General features: G+C 31.7%; 3 protein-coding genes across 3 annotated transcripts; 1 reads left to right on the plus strand and 2 right to left on the minus strand.

The window, feature by feature from the left end:
* Nucleotides 1-200: 200 nt before the first annotated feature.
* On the plus strand, nt 201-3,487 carry LOC114178793 (BTB/POZ and TAZ domain-containing protein 1-like). Its single transcript, XM_028064883.1, has 5 exons — nt 201-389; nt 480-613; nt 698-1,001; nt 1,092-1,411; nt 3,163-3,487. Exons 1-5 carry the CDS (start codon nt 276-278, stop codon nt 3,341-3,343), a joined length of 1,053 nt encoding a protein of 350 aa, XP_027920684.1. The 5' UTR covers nt 201-275; the 3' UTR covers nt 3,344-3,487.
* A 7,455-nt stretch (nt 3,488-10,942) lies between these two features.
* LOC114175245 (vignain-like) lies at nt 10,943-18,381 on the minus strand. Its single transcript, XM_028060016.1, has 5 exons — nt 17,934-18,381; nt 17,578-17,807; nt 17,350-17,490; nt 17,030-17,228; nt 10,943-11,813 (listed from the first exon to the last, which is right to left on the minus strand). Exons 1-5 carry the CDS (start codon nt 18,379-18,381, stop codon nt 11,578-11,580), a joined length of 1,254 nt encoding a protein of 417 aa, XP_027915817.1. The 3' UTR covers nt 10,943-11,577.
* A 3,805-nt stretch (nt 18,382-22,186) lies between these two features.
* On the minus strand, nt 22,187-23,734 carry LOC114175246 (vignain-like). The gene is made up of 4 exons (XM_028060017.1): nt 23,237-23,734; nt 22,891-23,123; nt 22,669-22,809; nt 22,187-22,511 (listed from the first exon to the last, which is right to left on the minus strand). Exons 1-4 carry the CDS (start codon nt 23,682-23,684, stop codon nt 22,248-22,250), a joined length of 1,086 nt encoding a protein of 361 aa, XP_027915818.1. The 5' UTR covers nt 23,685-23,734; the 3' UTR covers nt 22,187-22,247.
* Between the last annotated feature and the right edge of the window lie 1,852 nt (nt 23,735-25,586).

A 25,586-nucleotide genomic window follows, 5' to 3' on the forward strand; every position in this document is an offset into this window, starting at 1 on the left:
AGTGTGAGAGACAGATAGAGTAGAAGAAAGGTAACAGAAGACAGCTTCATTGACTGTTGTTAACCGTAAACGGTGGCAAAATAATGGCGCGTGGGGAATAATCAGACACCAGCGCGCCACGTCACCCTTGCCCAAGCAATAGTTTCCGCGTCAGCCCCTACCTAATCCCCCACTTTTCAGCTATAAATACTTCACATTCGTCTCCCATCTTTACTTCTTTAATTTCCCCCAACATCCCACAATTCCTTCATTAACATTTTCTTCTCTCCTTCTCCATGGCTCCCAAAACCGTATCCATTGACTACCAAACCACCCGGGTCTTACCCGAACCCGATGTCTTCATACACTGTTTCCAAGGAACACGTATTCCAGCTCACGCTGCCGTTCTGGTTTGTCTTCCATTTCTAATTTTCCCTTCTTGTTACCATTTTCTGTTCTCATTGCTCTGTTTTAATCACTTTTCTGTTTATCCCGAACAGGCTTCGGTGTCGCCAGTTTTGGAGAACTTCATAGATCGGCCACGTAAGCATCGGAGTTCCGAGAAAATTATCCAAATCCACGGCGTCCCTTGCGACGCCGTCATCGCCTTCGTCGGATTCCTCTACTCCTCCAGGTAACTACTATATACAAACACAGATTAGTATCTTCTATCTTGATTCGGCTGGATTTTGTAAAATGACGGAGATGCCCCCCGCAGGTGCACGGAGGAGGCGATGGACAAGTACGGGATGCACCTGCTCGCATTGTCGCACGTGTACCTGGTGCCGCAGCTAAAACAGAGATGCATCAAGGGTTTGGCCCAGCGCTTGACCACAGAGAACGTGGTGGACGTGCTGCAACTCGCGCGCCTCTGCGACGCGCCGGATCTCCACCTCCGATGCATGAAGCTCCTCACCTATAACTTCAAAGCGGTGGAGGCAACCGAGGGGTGGAAGTTCCTCGTCAAACACGATCCCTGGCTCGAACTCGACATTCTCCGCTTCATCGACGAACACGAAACGGTAATTGATTAATGGACTAATTTTGAAATCTCATGAATTAGTGAATTGCTTATTTATGGATTGGGAATGATGAATGATGATTGATGACAGAGGAAGAAGAAATCGAGAAGGTATAGGATGGAGCAGAGTCTGTACGGGGAACTGAGCGAGGCGATGGAGTGTCTGGAACACATATGCTCGGAGGGGTGCACTCATGTTGGACCCTACGATGCGGAGGTGAAGAAAGAGAGGAGGCCATGTGGCAGATTCTCCACGTGTGAAGGGCTTCAGGTTCTGATCCGCCACTTTGCCACGTGCGAGAAGAGAATGGGCGGTGGTTGCGTCCGCTGCAAACGGATGTGGCAACTCTTTCGACTTCATTCATACGTTTGCCACCAAACCGACTCTTCCTGCAAGGTTCCTTTCTGCAGGTAGTTCCCAATTTTAAATTGAATTCCTCACTCGTGTTTTCTTTGCAAATATAATACATATATTATATTAGTCACGGGGTATATTATATTTGACATATAATATACATTTAATTATGTTCTTTTACGACTTTTTTAAGCATGGGGTTGGTAATTAAAGAAAAAGTATTGGTCCAGACTTTTCATGGTGTCCTTCTTACCAAAACGTAGTTTTTTTCAAATAAATAGTTTTGTTTATCGGCAAAAGGAGACCGAAAAAGGAAATTGATAAAGAGAAAAACATCACGGTCCTATCCTATTTTATAACAAAACAATTATCCTTTTCTTTTTTTTAATAACAAACTGTTGTGTTTCTGTATAGTTTTTCAATTTTTTGGGTAAAAGGTTTACTGTAAATTTTTTATATTATTTTCTATTTCTTCACACATTTATCTCCTTCTTTCCCTATCCCAAACCAAACGACGCCTTTATGAATAAGAGAACGTGGGATTGAGCAGGAGTTTCAGAATCAGTTTTATTTTTTCGTTTTTCTTGTCTAATACTGAGTTATGCGCCAGCTGGTTTCACACGGCAGAAATTTCCCCACTTTTCATTTTTCTAGCCATTAACGGAGTGTTTATTATTAGTAGTACTATTAGTAGTATTTATTTTATTTTTATTTTTATTTTTCTTGTTTTTTAATACCTCTAAGAGCATCTCCAGACAAAGAGATGAGATGGTTTTATTGAAATACTTAAAATTGTTTGAAGTAATTTTTCACTAAAGAAATGTGAGTTGGTATGGAAGCTGTTTAAAAGGAAACTGAAATTGTTGATTTTTTAATCAAGACGAAAAAAAGTACTTAAAATATTGGAGTTGTCCTAAACAGTCTTGTGCAATGCACACAAGAGCAGTTTTACAGGACTAGTTCTATTTGTTTCATAATAGATCGGAGAATAGGGCTGAGTCTAAGTAGAGGAAGCTGGAGTTCAAACTACAAAGACTAAGAATTTGTTTTGTTTTGTTTTTTGTGATGAATTCTTGATTTGGGGTGCGACCCTGCAGAAGTTCCACTTGTTACGATGATGATAAGTAAGAAATTTGATGCGTGGTTTGAGTGAATTAAAGTGTTTACATCTGATTTGATGAGAAACAACATGACGTGGTTGTGATATTACATCTGATTCCCTTGTCCGGTTCCTGAATTATTGGAGTTGGGATCCCATGGTGAATTGGTTTCTGTTCATGGATGATTAGTTTTGGTGTATTTGTGGTCTGTTCTTGATATTTTTGTGAGGGGTATACGCATTTGGACGGCTATCGTCATTATTTCATAGGTCCATCCTAGTTGTCATGTATTCATCCTTTATAAGCCCGCCACTCTTCACCACCACCAGCTACTTCTGAGTCGTGTCCTAGTCACGGCACTAATACATTTCACAAAATCAATTCCATCCAACTAACATGTGTATAGTTGTTAGATTTTCCTTCCACAGTTCCATTAACGATCACGGGTCAATTCATGAGAAGTATAGATCATGGATGGGACCCCCTCCGCATAAAAATATCCCTAGTTGCTGATATACAATTATCAATTCTACTACATACACTTCCTTTATTTTAAAAAAAGACAAAAGCGTACCAAGCCTCCGTCTTTTATCGATGATATTAATATTGTCATGTTTATCTTATGAAACAGCATTGCTCTTATCTAAATTCCCAAGTTGAAGTTGTCTAATTAATCTTAACATTAGTTTTTTGGGTGAATGTGACAGGCAATTTCAGTTGAAGATGCAGGAAGAGAAAAGAAAGGATGATGCTAAGTGGAAACTTCTAGCGAGGAAGGTGGCCTCAGCCAAAGTAATGTCTTCCCTGTCTCTTCCAAAGAGGAAACGAGACGAGGAGATTAGAGGCACAATAAACAATCCCGGGATTAGAAGCTTTAAATTACTCTGAATATTATAGTGATGTATTGTAGGACGGTGTGTTCCTTGTTGATAGGGAAGTTTCTGTTCTGTGTAAAGCAGGGTTTTGGACAGTGTAAACTTCTTGTACCTGCCTCTTTATCAAAGGAAATGTCAAATTGAGTGTTACCCTGAATACTTATTCAAAACACATAACTTTTAACAAAGAGAAAGATGCATATAGTTATAAGTAATGTCATTTTAAAATTAAGGTATAAATACAGATTTGGTATCCCAACTTTTTGGAAAAGTTCAATTTGGTACTCGAACTTTAGGAATGTTCAATTTGGTACCTAAATTTTTTAAACGTGTTTATTTTGGTACCTTCCGTTAAAGACTACATAACGTCGTTTGACAGATGTTCAAATTTAAAGTCCTTTCTTGTAATTACAGCCCATGTAACATTTCAAATAGCAGAAAAATAATGCAAAACTTTGACAGATGATTCACATTTTCCATAACTCCAAACTTTAACTGATTTCATTAAATTTGATATTACAAAAGAACTTTTCAAACACCTAAAGTGAAATCCAACAACTTTAAATAGCTAATCTCAACAGAAGGCAAACGATGTTATGTAATCTTTAACGGAAGGTACCAAAATAAACACGTTTAAAAAATTGGGGTACTAAATTGAACATTTCTAAAGTTCGGGTACCAAATTGAACTTTCCGAAAAAGTTGGGGTACCAAATATGTATTTATACCTAAAATTAACATAGTAAAGACCAATACATAGTTCACCAAAGCCAATATCTTTGCATTTATTCAATAAATTAAAATAAAAATTTGTAAAATTAGAATAAAATTCAAAGCTGAAACTATCAAAATAAAATTGAAGTTCTTACTAAAATTAGAAACACAAAAATGATTTTCTAAACATATACTAAAACTACTGTTTAAAGTTAGGCTGCACAATTGGACAACTATCCCATGTGAAGTGACCTTATTCCCGGTGGCGGATCTTGACCAATATTATTGGGGGAGTCAAAATAATACATCCAAAATTTATATATTTAATTATTAGCATTAATACCGTAAAAATGAATACATAACTTAGTATAACAATAAGCTACATAATTAGCGAGAAATCAAACTACACTTAAAATCCAAAAGAAAAAATCGATGATAATCAAACCACACTTAAAATCCAATTATAAAAAACACATAGTACAATCCATTTTCTTCTATATTCATAAAATAAAAAATTAATATACAATAGATTCATTAAATAAATTATTAAACTAATATTTCACTATCAAGTGAGATAAAAGATAATTATCTTCTTCTTTATTTCTTTGAGAATAGAGGAGAACAACTAATATATGAGAGCAAAAATAATAGATCTTTTTCTCTTGAAAAACAAAAGAAAATAAACATATAATGGAACCACAATTAAAATTTGATTATAAAAAACACACAGTACAATAATTTTTCTTCTATATTCATAACATAAAAAAATAATATAAAAGAGGTTCATTAAATAAATTATTAAACTAATATTTCGCTATCAAGTGAGACGATTCTTCTTTTCTTCCTCGAGAATGGAAGAGAACAAAGGAGAAATAAAAGCAAAAATAAAATATTTTTTTCTTTTTAAATACAAAAGAAAACGAAAACAGATAAGAATGAAATATGAGAACAATTTGGAAGAAACTCAAACTATAATTAAAAAAATAATAAAATATCTTGATAAATCTTTTTATTCTTTATTATATATGATTTTATATTTTATTATTTATTACCATTAATTATTATTTTTATAAAAGAAAATAATATTTAATTTAATATTTATAATAAAAAAATAAAAAATAAAAAAACATAATACAAAATTTGGGGGGCGCATGGCCCTCCCCTGCCACCATTATGCTCCGCCACTTATTCCTTAAATGTATGCTTTGTTCATTTCCCATTAGTCTATTGCAAGTTGTTACAAATATGAATTGTAGAAGTATAATCAATCCACATGTATTAGGACTAACTATATTAGTTTTGTAACAAATAAAAACAAAATGCATTACCTTTTTTCCTTTAACTAATTCATTAACTTTAGACATTCATTTTTCAGGTGTCTTTTCTTTTTTACAAGGGAAACAATCTTAACCATTATTGATTACTAATTGTGTAGGAATATTTTTCTGTGCGATATAATTTGATTTTTCTTATTCTTTCTAGAAATAATCAAGTTCATTTTCTTGTCTTCCCCTCTGTATATGATCAATAATTCATTACTATGTGTTATAAGATGCTTTTAAAAAGGATATTCTCATAAGTCATACTATAAAAAAAAATATAATGTACCAAAAATAGAATAAGACATGATAACTATCATAGCCTTCAATTGAATTACAATGTCCCTCGTGCTCTTAAGAGATTTTTTAGATTCTCATCAACAAAATCTCATTCAAATAAAAGTGTTGAATGTTGATATTTACGAATGTTACAAAGATATAATTAGATACCTACCAATTTTTCATAAAATTAACATGTGCATTTATGACATGATAATTATCTCTTTTCAAATTTTATCATTATTATCCTTTAATTAAAAAATATGACACTTGATTAAGAAATATTGGTATTTTATCATTAATCTAATGACATAAAAAAGTCAATGCTCCATTCTATAAGACAAATATCAGAACGACAGAACTATCAAATATGTTATATTTTTCACATGTTATATATGGATCAAACAAGAAATATAATATGACATTTCATCGTTATTAGTCAAACAAACATAATAAAACTCAAATAGTTAAATTTTATCATAGTATATATAGTTAAATATAATTAATATTTCAAATCCCGTTATAAAATTGAATATCTAATATTAATAATCGCATGACTAATCTCAAATTCATTAGAATTATATTTATTCTTTAAAAAGATATATATTTACATTTATTTTTCACGTTATTTTTCTTTGTTCATTTGTTTCCATCTTTCAGTGACATGATTGATTATTGGAAGTGTTGGAGGAACTTAAACATATGTGTTGAGACAGTATAATTGAGGCAGAAGAAGAAGAAACAGCAGTTACAATAAAAGAGAGTGAATAATGATTAGAGTCGTTAAATTTGGAATTCAAAAGAGTAGGTCACCCAATAAGGCACACACCAACAGACATTGGTCCTATGAAGCGGGGACACATTTGTAAAGCAAAAGGAACCCATTTGCTTTAATCTGTGACCATTGCTACAGCCTACAGGCCACTGTCCTAGACAAAGTCAAGTGCATAATTCCAATTGAGAGGCATCCCCGAAAGAACATTGTTGCACCATTCACTACTTGGAAACTATTTGGGTTTATGGAAAAAGGGTTAGGTAGATAAAGGGTTTACCAAAATATGATTCACAAATAAACTTATTAAATATCAAGTATATATAAAATAAACTGTTTTACATAATACGAAATTATTTAAAAGGATCAATCCACTAAAATAATAATTGGGGAATTGTAACACCCTAAAAGTTGATCGCAATCATTTTAAGTTATTACTAAGTTTAGAGGCTATTAGAACCCCTTAACATATCTCAAAATAACTTTTTTTAACATCCCAAAGTACTTCGAAAATATGAGAAGTATGTTTGATACAGTTTTTCAAAACAAAGACAAAGATTTCATCTATTGAACTAATAACTATTCAAAACTATTAGAGACAACTATCAGTGACATGCTCCTACTGAGCACACTCGTAAGACTCTGCACCTATCATACTTACTCACTATCTCTAAAACCATCATTAGAGAGGGATTAGGATGAAACAAAATTTAATTTAACAAGTTATGACATGGTTAACTTCACTAGTTCCATAAATATGATCATCTTTCATATCATATTGTCTGTCATGTGAAGTCTCTCTCGACTCTCACCACCTAGATATCATACTCTATGTGAGTTAGATACTTGTAGAGTTAGGATAGTCTCACCCTTGAAATCCCATTTCAATACACTTTGACATCCTAACTAATGGTATTTTATTTTCCCTTGAATATAGTCATCGAGAACCAAACTTTTCATTTCTAAGCCAAAGAGGACATAAACAATTCAAACAAAAATTTAAAGTTTTTCCAAAGCTCCAGACCAACAGCTCAGTGCCCCCCATGCCGTCTAACGGTGTTCAGAGCTGCTCAACCGTGAACACACAACAAAAAAAAATTGCTTCTAAACAATTGAATTTTTCTTCTACCATAATATCATATTCAACTTAACAATATTATTTACAATAATACCAACCTCCCTAAATTACTCTTTTTCAACAATGTCAACATTACATTTAGTCAAAACAAATACAAGAACCCACACTACAAAAGAAAATTACTGACGAAATTTTACCGACGGATATATTTTTGTCAGTAAATTTCAATTATTGACGGATTTTACCGATGAATTCTCAAATTTTAATTATCGACGGAAAAATCCGTCGGTAAGACAAATTTCATTTATCGACCGAAAAATCCGTCGGTAATTCAAATTATTTTTACCGACAAATTTATTGACATATTTTTTTGTCGGTAAAAGAAGCGAGAAATTTCCCGCCCAAATTTGAATTACTGACGGAAAAATTCGTCGGTAATTCAAATTTTTTATATCGACAAATTTACCAACGAAAAAATCCATCAATAAAAGAAGCGGAAAATTTTTCGCCCAAATTTGAATTACCGACGGATATTTCCGTTGATAAATCCGTCGGTACTTACATAACTCAAAATCTGTCGGTAAAATTCGTCGATAATTTATTTTTTTTTTATCGATGGATTTTCGTCAGTAAAAGGAGTGGGGATTTTCTTGCCCAAACCACACCTTATAAGAAGACGAGAAGAAAAGATGAAAAGAAGAAAAAGAAGAAGGAGGAGAAGAAAAAGAAGAAGAAGAAGAAGAAGAATAGGAATAAGAAGAAGAAAAGAAGAGAAGAAGGAGAAGAAGAAGAAAAAGAAGGAGAAAGAGAAGAAAAAGAAGGAGAAGAAGAAGAAGAAGGAGAAGAAGAGGAAGGAGAAGATGAAGGAGAAGAAGGAGAAGAAGGAAAAGAAGAAGAAGAAGAAATAGGAAGAAGAAGAAGATGACGGCGACGGCGGCAGTGACGGTGGCAGCGACAACGACGGTGACAGTGACGACGACCACGAAGAAGAAAACGAAAAAAAATTGAAAGAAGGAGGAAGAAGAAGATGAACAGTGCAACAAATTTACCGACGGATTTTTTGGTCGGTAATTACCGACATATTTACTGACATATTTTTTCGTCGGTAATTATGGACAGATTTATCGACAAATTTTTCCGTCGATAATTACCGACGAAACATGATTTCCATCGATAAAATTTTACCGACAAACATTTTACTGACATATTTTTTACCGTCGATAATCCGTTGTTAATGTTGATTTAGCGATGAATTTTGATCATTACCGACTGATTTTGACCGTTCGTAATATCAATTTTTCTTGTAGTGTCATAATATATTAACATATCAGTTTTTATCTTCTTAATTTCTCTAATTCTATAACACAGAATTCCCACACTCCCTTTTACCAAAAATCATTTTCTTTTAGTACTCATCAATATAATTCTCATTTAATCACTCTACAATTCATCGTCCATAAAAAATATACGCACTCACAACACAACATAGATATTTAAAAACTCTCAAAAGTTGCATCAAATCAAACCTCACAAAAATCATTTAAAGGTTATACAATTATAAATTCTCATTTTAAAACAATTTAAATGATCAATTTTTCTTACCTTAAGAAAGACTTTTATCACAGTTTTCCTTATCTTAAAGAAGACTTTTATCACTGTTCTTTCTCCTCACAGAATGTCTTCACTTACAATGGTCTTATATACATACCTCAAAGACTAAAATCAACAATTAAATAATAATTTAAGGATCATAACTAGATGAAGATGCATATAGAAAACTGAGTATATATATAATAATATATTTATACTCTTTTTAGAATCTATAATCAAATTCTCACATGAATAAATTAAAGAAAAAAGTTAAATTTAAATTAAATTTATTTTGTTTCTAATTTAAAATTTAAATTTAAATTTCTAAAGGAAACATTTTCTAAGAATAAAATTTATAAATTCTCTCGTTTTAGAATGTAGGAAGTCAGTTTCATTTCCTCCTATTGAATTATTATAGTCAAAATATAGCAAAAAGTAAAAGTGATTTGGTGAACATATTCATTTCCTTCTTGCTGCTGCTTACGTCGTGGCATGTGTCACCTTTAATATAAAATAATCAAAAAAGTAAATGGACGGATGCTAATCAAGTCACAAATGTGGTATGAAGTTGGATAAAAAGTTTAAAAAATATGTTTTAATAGAAAAGTATTAATATATTTTTTCGCATATGTAACTTTTGTTGAGAAAAGAATACTTTTAATAACATTTTGGTTAAGAGATCCAGTTGACCATTAAACATTTATTTTGTGTTTATCTTTTTAAGATGAATCAGGTCGAGTGAATTTGAGAGAAAAAAATTTATAGATTTTAAAAATATTTTAAAAAAATTATAAAAATTGGTAAATAATATGATGAGTTTTATAAATTAAAAAGATCTTTAATTAATAAAATTGAATGACTATTATTTTATTATTAATCATAAAAGTAATTTAAAATAAAATAAAATTAGTGTAAATTATGTTAAATGAAATATAATATATTATTTAAAATAAAAAAGTTAAAATTGATGAAATTATACTAAAATAAAATAAAATTGAAATAAATCATGACTGATTAGTTTTAATAAAATTAAGTAATAATTTATATATTTGATATTATTATAATCAACTTATACTTCTTTGTAACCAACTTCATGTTAAGTTATTTCGATGTTTTCTTTTTCTTTTTTCTTTCATTTGTGAACGTCATAATTCAAACATTCCTCGTTGAAATTGCTAACGTCAAAGCAAAGAATTTCAACAAGAAATTGAAATATAATCTAATGTCAACACTCAATTTTGTCCGGTTAATAAAAACAATTAACTAAAAAATTATTTAAAAAAAAAAGGAAAAAAGAGAAGAAAAAAAACACATCACAAAAAATCAACATTAATTTGAATGTACATATATACTCCTTTTCTTTTATTTAATTATTTGTTTTTGTTTTTAATTTTAATTTTAATTTTGTCTTGCTTTTTATTTATCTATTTTTATTTACTTTATCTTGTTTTATTTTATTTTATGTTTTTTTATTTTTATTTTTTTTTACTTCACTTTATCTTATTTTATTTTATCTTTTTTTAATTTCAATTTCCATTTTATTTTTATTTTCACACCATTTTGTTTTTCTGCTCTTAAAAAAAAATATAAAAAATATATATGAAATAAAAAAAAAAGGTAATTATGAGAGTCATTTGACTTGACTCTGCCATTCAAAATATGGCCAGAGTTGTTGGGGGGTTTTTGGACAGAAGAGGAAGAAAGGTTGGGTATTGGTGGTCACTGTGGCAGCAACCAGGGGAGGCAGTCTGAACATACCAGTGCAGTTATGGCTAAAGGGCAATCTGCCACACATAAGCAAAAAAAAAGAGGAGTTTTACAGAGGACCACAAAACAGCAGGAGCAACACACAGAGGCGAACTTGAAAAAAAAGACAGTTTCACAATTGATATCAATTCATATTCAAAGCCACAGTGAAAAGAGAAAGGGGTTGCACGAGTGAAGGAGCATCAAGAGGTAAGTATCGTTGTCGTGAAATAAACTGCAAATGTATGTGACTTGTGTGCATGGTTAAACGCCCAAATGTGATGTTCTGTTGTGCCCTCCTATTGCGCTCTTTTGCTGCGCTCTTTTGCTTGATTGATTCATACGCCTGTGTTGTGATGTTTTGGTCTCCATTTACACTGTGTTTATGCCATCTAAAAAAAAGCAAAGAAAATCAGAGTCCGACACCTTCACCATTCTATCACCTTCTAAGCTTCCACATTCACTTCCCAACCGAACCCCACAGCCACGGTTTCCCTCCATTCATCCAACACAAACTTTTCTTTCTCGTTTTTCCCATCACCATCAGATTCATACGCCCACACTAGCCTCCAATTCATTCAAACCTGCAGGCACACCAAACAAAACAGTCTAATACTCCAAATCCATTCTTCTTCCTACACCATCATCTTCATTGCACACCTGCATAAAATAAAAAAAAAAAAGAGAGCCGAAACCCCAATGCCAGTGCCAAATATTCCCGCTTCATCTTCCCCAATCAGTCATATCCAATCAAACCAAAACAGAGAAACGGAGAAGAGTGGATATCGCCGGCGGCGACGCCGCCGGCGGGTTGGAGCATTGAGCAGGAGAACGTGGCAGCCGCCGGCATCTTGGTCCGTCTCTCCGCGAGCGGCAATGGCGTCGTGGCGGCATTCGAAGGCGCGGCGGTCGGAGCTGACGAACACGAGGCTGGAGTGGCATGGTGTGCGACGGCGGAGCTCCGGGATCCGGCCCATCTCGCGCGCGTTGGAGAAGAAAGGAAGAAGTGAGGTCGAGACGATGACGAGCGCCGGCAGCTCCGTCGACGGTGGCCGCTGTCGTCGTCGGCATTCGAGGGCGGCCGGACGCGCGTCCCAGGGCCGGAGTCGTGTTGTTGGTAGCTCGAGAGAAAGGTGCCGTCGGTGGTGGAGTGAAGAGAAGGGGGATTGAGACAGAATTAGGGTTCTCATTCCTTATTTCAAACAAAGTGATCAGCCCACTTCTTCTGCTTGCTGCACCTCCCTTTTCATTCTTCGCACCCCTCTATTATCACATGCACCCCCTTTGTTACCTCATACACCTCCACGTTTTTTTATTTTCTTCGTACACCTCCATTTATGTTAACCCCGCACCCCCGTCTTATTTTGCTTGTTGGGTTTTTATTGCATTTTTACTTTCTCGCACACCCCCGCATTTTTGTTTCCCACTTTCGCCCTTCTTAACTAAATTATTCCTTTTTCTTTTTATTCTTTTTTTCCTTTTATTTTGTTTTCTTTATTATTATTTATTTATTTTCGCTCATTTATTTATTTATTTATTATTATTATTATTATTATTATTTTTATTATTTTTATTTTTTTTATTTTTTATTATTCCTAGAAAAACCAAATATTTGAAAATTATTAAAAATTACAAAAAAATGAAAAAATCTAAAGAATGAAAATATTTTCTTTCACTTTATTGTGTCTGTCCGGTCGCTCGCACCGCGTGACACTCATTTTCAAAATACCAAAATAATTTTCTTTCCTTTTGGTGTCTGTCCGACTGCTCGCGTCGCGTGACACATATTTTTCAAGTAAAAAAAATAATAATACAAAAAAATATAAAATTCCAAAATATAAAAAACATCGTTTCTTTCAAACAAACAAGCTTTTTTAAAGAACTACGTAACCCTGATTTCTCACTTTAAATGAGAATACGTAGGACCAAGGTCAATCCTTGTCGGGCCCAAAAAATTTAAAAAAAAATATTTTGTTTCTTTTTAACATTTTTGTCTTGTTATTTTTGGGGAAAATTAATCACATCAACTTTGCATTTTAATTAAAGGTACCGCCCTCGGGCGGGCGCGGTAGGGTGCTAACACCTTCCCTACCCGTAACCGACTCCCGGATCCAAAAATCTGGTTTTTCGCAGACTTATTTTATTTTTATTTTTATTTTTATGGTTTTTCATAGTTTTCCAGAATAACTATGGTGGCGACTCCAAATCTTTTTTAAAAACCCGTTTTCTTTTTTCGGTTCGCCTTCCCGTCGCGATTCCGGTTGCGACATCCAATAAGTCTTGCCATTTTCATTTAGGTATGACAATGTGGGACGAGCCACAAGGGGAATCTTGCAAAGCAGCATGAAAATATACAAGGTGAACTGAATATTTTAACTTGCTAATTTGCTTAGGTCCACCCGCATAACCCGCAACCCATGTGGACCATTGATGGGTTGACCCACATTTGGCCTACATAGCATTCATCACTTAAATTGCTAAAATCTTACCGCTCTAGTACAACACGTCATGTCTGATTCTTTTAAGTAACTTGCTCATTGGTTCTCTTCTCATGTTCATCCAAACGTAGTTTGCTCATTCGAGTTTAGTCTATCCAAAAATAACTTTCTTATTCACATTTATTTTCTTGTTTCAGTCAACTTCAAAGTCATTTCATTTTTTAATCGGTTTGTACTTTAAAATTATAAATTATAAAATATAAAATTATGTATATAAATTATTTTAAGATATGGCCTATAGAAATTATTTTTTTCTATTAATTTAATTACATAAAAATAAAGTTATTAAAATTCTTATGCAGATTGTGAGTCAAATGTGATGCGAGATAGACCAAAGAAATTAGCCTGCATTTCTTATCTGGGACGATCTGACTCGCTTTTTGTGGGCCAAATGTAAGATGAGTCGGTCTGTGATTCTCATTCAATTCCTAATACCACACGTTACTTAAGCACTAATTATTAATTATTACTCTGCTTAAGTTTTGAAGACTCTTCATATGACCTATTTACTATTTAAGTTTTGAAGACTTTTCATATGGGCTATTTACGAATTCAATTTTTGAAGACTTTTCATATAGTTTATTTACTGATTTAGTTTTGAAGCCTTTATAACATCTCCATGACTTTAAAAAGAACATAGAAAAACATTTAGAGAGACACACTTTGTAATATACACCTGAGTGTATTTTGGTGAGGATTCTTGTTCCCATTCAAGAACTTTGTACTCTTCTTTTCATAGTGGAACTTTGTTCATTATCGTCCCGTGATTTTTCCTCTTACATTCAAAAGAGGTTTTTCATGTAAATCATTGTGTGCTATTGCTCTTGCTCTTTTACTTCTCTTTAATTCCAATAGTCATGATCATGTGTTTCTGCATTGTTCGATACCATAAAATTTTTCTACTAATTTAATTACATAAAAATAAATTTATTAAAATTCTTATGTAGATCGTGAGTCAAATGTTATGCGAGATAGATAAAAAAAATAGTCTATATTTCTTATGCGGAACAATCCAACTCGCTTTTTGTAGATCAAATGTAAGATGAGTTGGTCCGCATTATCATTCTATTTCTGCTTTACCAAGTTCGAACACCCATTTTAGGAACCAGCATAAAAGCACCGCACCACCAAAAACTCACACTGAGTGCACATATCATGAAAGAATTGAGTCAAACACACCTATCACAATGAAAAAGCAAGGATCGTTTTGTGATGTCACTTGTGCTAACTTGACTTTTTGTTCAAAACTATTTATATGAGAAAAGAGCATAATCACTCCGATCAATGCTTCTCTACCTCTACCGTAAATCACCTGAAACATACGACGAACTCTCATGTAAATCTATCTGTGTAAATATGTTTACACATACAAACACGTTTTAGAAGATATTCGATGAAACAAAAAGTTTAAGGTTTCTAAAAATTTGAACTAGGAAAAATATTAATTTTTCTTAACTAATATTATAAAAAATTAATATTGTTCAAGGATGATTTAAGTCAAATATTTAATAAAAGTATTTTAATCTGATATAGAATCCATATTTTAAATTCAAAAAACATTTTCTAATGAAAAACACCGTATTATTATTAAGCTTAAATACCTTTTTGGTCACAATTTTTGTGAGTTTTGTTTCCTTTGGTCCTATTTTTTCGAAATGTTCAAAATGGTCCTAATTTTTGTAATTTGTTGTCAATTTGGTCCTTTTTGCAGACACAGTTTAATTCGTTAATGGAAGATGAACAGTAACCGCTATGTGTCACTCCGTGGTATTTTTTTTCATTTTTCTTTAAATTTTATTTTTTTTTAATTTTTTAATTTTAAAAATGTTGTCCACGTGTCAAGTCAACATTGTGACACATGACAGTATCTCGTGACTTATATGCAATTTGGTCCCAATTTTCGTTAATTTTGTTCAATTTAGTTACAATTTTCATTAATTTTGTTCAAATCAGTCATAATTTTGCTTCTCTCCAAGTTGACAAAGTTTCTATAAATAAAATTAAGATGGATTAATTTTTTATTTTTTAATCAAAATAAAGTAATAAAATACTATTTTTTTTACCTAATTTGGTAGTTTGTTATCATTTCCTTTCGAAAAAAATACAATCTTGTCTCGTCAATATTTATTATGTTTTTCTTGAATTAAGCGTTTAACCATTACTCATTTTAATTAAACTACTTATTGATCCAACTATAATTCTTTCATAGAAGAGAAAATTTGTTTTTGTTATATATTTGGCCAAGAAGCTCAAGAAGGACAAAATTTTGGTGTGTATCTTGATCAAAATACACAAGGTATAGATGTCAAAATGAGTTTCAATCCCATGAGTCAATCCGACTCACCATGGGTTCGAGACAGATTGGGTTGAGAAAAATTCAGTTTTTCTAAAAGTGGGTTGAACTCAATCGCACCCACTTAAACCATGAGTTCGAGCCGGGTTGAGAGTGGATTGACTCACTCAACCCACCAACATTTTTTTACAATTTTTTTTTTAATTTCACAATTTCATATTTTAAATGCTAGAAGGTTGTTCTATAATATTTAAATAGTTTGAATGTTTAATTAATTTGATTGTCAAGTTATATACGTTGATACTTTAATCTTTAACTATAATCTTTATAGTAAATTACTTAAGCAACTGTCTTATAAACAAATTTTTCTGAATTAGCATGACAACAAAAAATGTGTAGTTTTTTTGGAGTATGTGGACACTTTCTTGAAAATAATTAATCATATATTGGTGGTGAGCATGATGAAGACATTGGTTCTAGATTTTACTATAATTATCATGTCATGAGTTGCTTAAAAAATTATTTAAATATTTGAATACTTAAAAATAAATACATAAAAACTTTTTTTATGTGAGTTGGTGAGTCAACTCACTTAACCCACTAACTTGTGATGGGTTGAGTTGAGTTGTAAAATTTCTAATTCACCATAAAGTGAATTGGATTGTATTTATCCATTTTCAACCTGACTCATGATAAGTCAACCCGTATAAGGCGGGTTGGCTCCCTTTTATATGTCTTGTACTAACAATACCTTGTTCCACGGTATATCCCAACCAAATATTAAGGTGAACATGGTTCTATCAGATATGGGATTGTCAAATATCACTACTATTTTCACCACAATTTCTGAAAACTTTAGGACTTTTGTGCCCATATCAGCAAAAGGTCCCCTCTTTCTTTTGGAGATTGGAAATTTGAACGAGTCATTTGAGAAAGCTTACAATTTTTTGGGTACACACCGTTAGACTTATCTGTTTCTTTTGGGTTTTTAAAACTCTGGATTGAATAACTCTGTCGATTAAAGAGGTTATTTTGGGCTTTGGGGACACAACTTTGTACATGATTTTGAGGATAAAATGATCATTAGACAGTGTTAAGTTACATGGTTAATTTATTTCGGTGCATGATTAGGAAAAGAGAAAAAAAAGTATATTATTTTACATTGTGATCTAATAATAAAATAATTTAAATTAACAATAATAATAATTTAAATATTTGTATGATGCAGAAACCTCAACTTGGATAGATAAGTGGGAATAGAAATATTACAGGGAGTAGGAGGCGATCCTTAAGCAGGAAACAACCTGTCTTATATTGATTGAACAAATTATTTTATTTTTTGATCCCTTAATAAGATTAGATAGCAATTATGAAGAAATGATTCAAAGCTCGTCCTTCAGAAATGAAGAATGCTTGATTGGATAGGAAGCCTCCATTGCTATGCCACAGAGATCTACGTCCCTTTGCATTCTAATATAACCATTTTCTCCCCATTCGGATCCCCACGAATTCTTCACTATCCAATATTTGGTTCCATCTTGAGTTGTTCCATACCCCACAATTGCTACCCCATGATTCAGCTCAGTGCCACACAATCCCGTAAATACTCCCTGCACTTAATAATACTAATAGTTCATTTGTTTGTTTGAGTAAAACTATAACTTGATTCTTTGAAGGTTTCATATTGAAGTTTTTGTGAATGGAAAAAAGGTTTTGGAATAAAGAGTTCACCTCTGAATAAAACTGGAAGTCATATCCACCGGCATCAATGGCTACTGACACAGGTTGATTGGCAACAACATTGATCAATGCAGCTTCATTGTTCCGAGGGACACTTTCATAGCCATCAATTGACACTGCAGGTTGCTGCACCTGTAATATGATATTTTTTTCATCTTTAAATTTCTAATCAATAAAGTAAATTAATTAATGTTAAGCTCAAAAAATATGAATGTGCACCTTTGATGTATCACAAGTTCCATCTCTTGCTACGTAAGGGTAATTATTTTCTGTAGTTATACCATATCGTTTGATATAATCGAATGCCCATTCCATGAACCCACCATTGCATCCATAATTCTGAGTGTCACAATCTACAAGTTCTTGCTCAGACAAGGATACCAGCTTACCTGTCTTGATCTGGTTAATACCTTCAACAGCTGCAATCGTTGAAAAGGCCCAACAACTACCTATAACAACAACAAATTCAAAAACAACACCCTGATCAAAAAACAAAGAGAGAGCACCTTAAAGAAAAGTTAAATGGAATCGAAGTGAGTTTGCAGAAAAAATTAATGGAAAGTTTTTTGCTTTACCACATTGGCCTTGATTTTTTACATCAGTGACAGCACCTCTATTCCTCCAATCCACCGAAGCAGGAACCCTGTCAACGTTCTCGTACATGAAAGTACCATTTCCACGTGACATGTCTCGGAACATTCTATGATGACTGACCTTGGAGTTAGCATAGATGGTCGTGAATTCATGGTTGGTCATGTCAGCAAACTTGTTCAACTTCAGCTTGTAAGGCTTATCCATTTTATTCGCATTGTGGACATTAATCACGTTGGCTTTGAACACGTTGAAGCGCTTATGCTTCTCACCCAGGCTTCGTGAAACCGTGTGGTGGCTTCTCCATCTCTCGTACAAATCCCACAACCCTTGCTCCGATTCTAGCTCCTTCTCCTTGAAATCAAAACTCTCGCCCATTCCAACAACAAAACCAAACAATAAAACACCCCACAAAACCTTCTTTCTTTCCATCTTGCTTTGCTTAATATTATATCAACGCAAATGGAAGATGTGAAAAACAGAGATCAAGGTCATGCTTTTTATAGAGAAATGAAAATCAAGTTACGTAAGGGCTTCAAAAATCAATAATGATGAACATGCAAGGCTGTTACAATGACATTAATTACATTTATTATATTTTATATAATGGAACCAAACTCAAGATATTTATCTTATTGGGGGCAAAAATAATTTGCAAGATAAGTTCCAAATCTTTAAAGCCTTTTGTAAAACTGCTATTTGTGTGTTTGAACGATCATATTTCTGTTGCATTGCATGAAGTTCACGGTGTTACCTAGAGAATGATAGCATGGGTTCCTTCTGCTTTTGAGCCACTGTGTGCTTGTAGTAGATATATATATATATATATATATATATATATATATATATATATATATATATATATATATATATATATATATATATATATATATATTTAAAATTTGTGAAGTATATATATCATGCTTTTCTCGGATACTAAAATAATCTCAGGAAATTATTCTATAAATTTCCTTAAATAAAAATAACAGCTTCGTAGTTCTACATGTCAGAAGAACAACAGCTGAAAGTAAATTTACTCTTTCCGAACATCCTCAAATTAAGTACAGTGAAAGGATTTAATTAATGTTTCACAAAATAGCCACCTATAACTTTAAATCTTATTTTTTTTTCTATATCTTGTCTCGTCTATATTTATGACGTCAACATTTAATTAAATACTTATGATTTAGCAAAATTTGAATTTTTTTAGGATTAAATACGGTTTTTGTTCCTTAACTTTCGGTCAATTTTAGAATTAGTTCATTTTGAAACTTTGAACCAATCTAATTCTTTATCATTGAAAATACGTGGATTTAGTCATTCTAATCAAATTTTGTTAAGTTTATTTGACATTTCAAGCACATTTCATAATAGTATTTGACTTAACATTAAAGTAAAAATGTGTCAAACCGTATAAACAACTCAAATATAATCCTGAAATGCGTACGAAACATCAAATAAACTTAACAAAATTTGATTAAAAGAACTAAATCTACATATTTCGAAAGATGAAGGACTAAATTTGTCTAAAGTTTCAAGATAGACTAATTCCAAAATAGTATTTGACTTAACATTAAAGTAAAAATGTGTCAAACCGTATAAACAACTCAAATATAATCCTGAAATGCGTACGAAACATCAAATAAACTTAACAAAATTTGATTAAAAGAACTAAATCTACATATTTCGAAAGATGAAGGACTAAATTTGTCTAAAGTTTCAAGATAGACTAATTCCAAAATTTACTGAAAATTAAGGGACAAAAAATATTTAATTTTCTTTTTACTGATGTAGCTACTTTTGAAGTACAATCCAACCGATATATATGTAAAATTATTTTTTTACTGGACCGTTTTATTGTTCATATAGAGTGAATTCGGCCCGCGGAAGAACCAAATCACACATTCCCTTTTATGATTCATTTACTAAAGTATCAAAATTGTCATGTTGACAGATAAGGTAAACTCATTAAACACGACTTAAAATTGTTAAAATATTGAAGTCATATTCTAAAGTAAATGCATGTTAAGAACGACTAAAAAATATTAAAAATAATAAAATCATATTCTAAAATTACGATTTCTAATATTATATGGAAATAGGATTTTTTTTAATGACACTATAAAAATCTCTTATTAATTAATGATCAATTTTAAGAACATAAAATAATTAGGCGTTGTAGCAACCAATTTATAAACTAAAAATTATTGTTAACTAAAATAGTTTTTAAATTGTTCTCTAAAGTTAACAATACATTGAATTGTCACTAACATTAGCTTTGGGTTTTAGCTACTAAAAAGATTAGCTTCTAAATTTGCTCCATCAATGATCAATTTAGATACAAATTTAGAGACTAACTTTTTTGCTAGCTAATGTTAGTGACTAATCCATCAATGATCAATTTAGATACAAATTTAGAGACTAACTTTTTGCTAGCTAATGTTAGTGACTAATGTAGAAACCAACTCACTATAGTAATCAATTTTAAAACTATTTTAGTTACCAATAATTTTTTTTAGTTTATAAAATAATATCTAAATTGGTCTATATAGTAATTAATTATTTTTATCACTAAAATTGGTCACTAATAAATTATTTTCTTTTAGTATCCTAACTTCTTTTCCTTTACAATTAGATTTGTAGTTTTACATGTGTTTTTATTTTAATTTATAGAAGTCATGTTGTTGTATACAGCTTCCTACTTTTTATATTTTGTAGTTCATTTCTCTTTTTAAATGTATAGTTTTATGTTCTTTTGATATAAACTTATCTTTTAGTCATATTTACTAAATACGACTTAAAAATATTAAAAATAATGAAGTTGTGTTCTAAAATTATGATTTCTAATATTATATAAACGTAATGTTATTTAATAATTACTTCTTTTACTTTAATATTACATAGATGAGACTATAATTGTCCCTATCAAAAAATCCTTATCTATAATTTGTATATGCCGAATAAGTATCCAGTGTGTCGAAGAATGTCATACATCGCTCACTTTGTAGCACCTTGTCCTAATTTTGATAGTAGTTATATTTAATGCATGTGATTGAAGGGTCAAGTTAAAGAGTCTATAAAAATACCATGTAGTACTCATCGTAAAACTCAACAAGTCTTAATATACAAAATATTTATCTAAAAAGACTTGTTTATCAACAAAATTAATGCATCATATATATATATATATATATATATATATATATATATATATATTCTTTATTTTGAAATATTTAGATAATTTTATTTTTAAATTTTTACTAAATTTCTTTATTAACAAATAAATATATGTAATTTTAGTTTTAATTTATAAATAAAATCATTAAAAAGTATTATTATATGATTTCAATAATATAAATTTTAATTTCAGATTTTTTTAATGATTTGATGAATAGTTTTATATATTAATATTATGTCATAATAATTTCTTAATAAAATAAAATTAAAAATATACATATTTATTTATTTAAATAAATTAATTTTAATAACAAACTTATCTACAAATTTCAAAATGAAAATTATTTTCATAAAAGAAATTAGAAACATTATTTTTAGTTTATTAATGAAATTATTAACAAATATATCAAAATAAAGAATATATAAATAATATATGATTGTATTAAAATTTAAGAAAAGATAAAAAAATCAAAAATCATTAGCTATATTAGTATGAAAGAGTTTAAAATTAAAAAATATGTTTATATAATAATTGAAAAAAATATCAAAACTACAAACTTTAAAACATACAATTATAAAACATAAAATAAACAAACCGTTTGGCACTTTTTAAGAGCAATTTCAGGGGTGCCCATATCAGAATATGGCCCCCAATTTTTTTAATTTATTTTGAGATTGAAAATTGGAAAGAGTGATTTGAGAAAACTTACTACTCTTTTGGTAAATTATTACACTTGTCTGCTTCCTTTGGGTTTTTAAAACTCTGGATTGAATAACTCTGTCGATTAAAGAGGTTGTTTTGGGCTTTGGGACACAACTTTTTCTTGATTTCGAGAATAAATTTTGGTTACTAAATTTATTTCGGTTAGGAAAAAAGAAAAAAAAAAGACTATCTATTATTTTATACTGTGATCTAATAATAATAACAATAATTATTATTAAAAAGGTATATATTTCTGTTACACAAACCTCACAACTTGGATACATAATTAGGAATAGAAATATTACAGGGAGTAGGAGGCGATCCTTAAGCAGAAACAACCTTTACTATATTTATTGAACAAATTATTTTATTTTTTTTCTCCCTTAATAAAGTTAGATAGCAATTATGAAGAAATGATTCAAAGCTCGTCCTTGAGAAACGAAGAATGTTCCATGGATTTGGAGGAGGAGGTTTTGATTGGATAGGAAGCCTCCATTGCTATGCCACATAGACCTCTCTTGTTCAATACGTCCCTTTGCATTCTGATGTAACCATTTTCTCCCCATTCGGGTCCCCACGAGTTCTTCACTGTCCAATATTTGGTTCCATCTCGAGTTGTTCCATACCCCACAATTGCTACCCCATGATTCAGATCAGTGCCACACAATCCCGTAAATACTCCCTGCACTTAATTATTTCCAACCTATGACCACTTTCTTCTCAAAACTAGATAATTAAGAACCATGTTTTGTGGTAATTAATTATGCTTTAAAACTATTCACAAAAGGTTATCAATTTTTTCATAAACGTAAAAAATAAAATCAGAATTAAGAGTTCACCTCTGCGTAGAACTGGAAGCCAAATCCGCCAGCATCAATCGCTACTGATACAGGTTGATGAGCAACAGCTTTGAGCAATGCAGCTTCATTGTTCACTGGGACAGTTTCATGTCCATCAATTGACACTGCAGGTTTCTTCACCTGTAATATATGATTTTTTTGTTTCATCTTTAAATTCCTAATCAATGAAGTCAAGTAAATTAATATAAAGCACAAGATCACCTTTGATGCATCACAAGTTCCATCTCTTGCTTCATAAGGGTAATTGCTTTCTGTAGTTATACCATGTTGTTTGATAAAATCAAATGCACTTTCCATTAACCCACCATTGCATCCTTCATTCTCTTTAGTGTCACAATCTATAAGTTCTTGCTCAGACAAGGACACCAGCTTATCTGTTTTAATCTGGTTAATACCTTCAACGGCTGCAACCGTTGAAAAGGCCCAACAACTACCTATAACAACACATTAGAAAACAACAGACATTATTACTTTCATCAAAACAAAGAAAGATTACCAAAGTGGTTTGTTCAATAGAAAAAAACCAAATTATAAATTAGTTTATTACCACATTTGCCTTGATCCTTTACATCAGTGACAGCACCTTTCTTCCTCCAATCCACCGAAGAAGGAACCCTACCAACGTTCTCATACATGAAAGTATCGTTGCCACGTGGCATGCCTCGGAACATTCTGTGGTGACTCACCTTGGAGTTAGCATAGATGGTCATGAATTCATGGTTGGTCATGTCGGCGAACCTGTTCAACTTCAGCTTGTAAGGCTTGTCCATTTTATTCGCATTGTGGATGTTAATCACGTTGGCTTTAAACACGTTGAAGCGCTTCTGCTTCTCACCCAAGCTTCGTGAAACAGTGTGATGGCTTCTCCACCTCTGGTACAAATCCCATATCCCTTGCTCCGATTCTAGCTCCTTCTCGTTGAAATCAAAGCTCTCGGCCATTCCAAGAACAAAACCAAACAATAAAACACCCCAAAGAACCTTTTTCATTTCCATGTTGCTTTGCTTAATATTATATCAATGCAAATGGAAGATGTGAAGAAGAGAGATCGGGGAGATGCTTTATATAGAGAAATGAAAATCAATCTGGCAGAAAAAAGATGAAGTAACTTAAGGGCATCAACAATCAATAACGATGAACATGCAAGGCTGTTACAGTGACATTATAGTTGAATCATTGTTTTTGTACATTTCTTAGATTTTATATAATGGAAGCAAACTCAAGAGATTTATCTTATTGGGGCAAAAATAATTTGGCAGATAAGATCCAAATTTAAAGCCTTTTGGAAAAGTGCTATATATTGTGTGATTGAAGGATCAGATTTGGGTTGCATGCAGTTCACGGTATTACCTTTAATAATAGTGAATGAGGGTGGAAAATGAGAGTATGGGTTGCTTCTGATTTTGAGCCACTGTGGTTGTAGCCTCAAGAGGATGAAAGTGTTAGGTTTTTAAGTAGGGGTATCACCGGAGAGATACAACACGATCTGAGCCTAATCACATGAGGCATTGACACCACTCTCAATCCAAAACTTTAAAACAATGGATTTATGGGTTTTTATTTTTATATAATGTTCTACTTTCTTATCGATGTGAAAGTTAGTCTCACACTTAGATTCCGAAGATTCCGAAGAGAAAGTATGGCAACGGTTTATTAGCTTACGCGATCGCTTGTGAAAGCAGTGCAGTCAGGTATACTTTCCAACTGCATGATTGGTTGCAGTGCATGTGTAGTAACATTGTAAAAGTCCTCAAGTTAGGACAGGAATTCGGTAACTTTTGAAACTATAAAGTCGGTAATATTACTTAACTATTTTATTGATAACATGTATGCTATTTAAATTGTGTGATTCAATTACGAGAATAATTTATGAGAAGTTTTATGTCCCATTCCCATGACGGCATGTGAAAGATTTTTTGTGATATTCAGTGATTAACATTTGATTCCAACTATACGCGCTTGCTAATTGCTTGATGCAAAGAAATACATTAGCGTAATGCTTTGGTCTCTAACAAATCACTTGAAGAATCAAATCAAAATGGAATGAATTGATGAAGAGGCATTTAATTGGGTTGTAACAATTGTAGGCCATGTTCACGGAGTTTGGTCAACTCGGTGATCATCTATTTTATGAAATGACCACAGATGAGTCGCGTGCCTTAATTTATCAAGACTCACTCTTTCCAGATTCCATTCATTTAACGTAGAGTAACCATATTTTGACACATACATATATTACATGACAACACATTGTAAGAATAAAATAAAGTAAAAAAAGGTAGTATAAAATTATTGTAAAAAAATTTGCATATCAAAATACGTTATTCTTTCATTAATTTTACTTTTACTGGATTATGCATTTTGTGCATAAAATTCAATTTTGTCTAGAGTTAGACTTCTGCAGACCCTGGATAATTAATGACCGTTGTAAAGAGAAAGAAAATCTTAGCACAAGTCGTGTTTTAAAAATTGCACATACATGCCTCCTGAAACGTAATTATATGAAATTGTGGATCGTGCTGCGTGATAAACATTAGTGAGAAAAAGTGTATATTCTGAATAAGTAAATTTTACCAATAAATGTTACTTGAATATTATAATCACATTCTGTAGTAGGAATATTTGAATGGGTGTATAAGTTGGGCTTACTGTTATATATTCAATCAAACTAATCTTTTACTGGATAAGTTTAGATGGGCTAATTAAACTCAAAACATTATAAGGATAACAAACACACACAATATGTTTGATATTTAAAGTTCATATAAACAGATTCTGTTTCTAAATGAAAAGCTAAAATGTTTAGCACTTTACCAGCCTATCATTTTGTTTGTATATGGCTTGTATGATAATTAATTGCTAATTTTAAATATGACATAATAACTTCAATCTTTTAA

Source organism: Vigna unguiculata, chromosome 3, assembly GCF_004118075.2.
Source record: "Vigna unguiculata cultivar IT97K-499-35 chromosome 3, ASM411807v1, whole genome shotgun sequence".
Taxonomy (NCBI): Eukaryota; Viridiplantae; Streptophyta; class Magnoliopsida; order Fabales; family Fabaceae; genus Vigna; species Vigna unguiculata.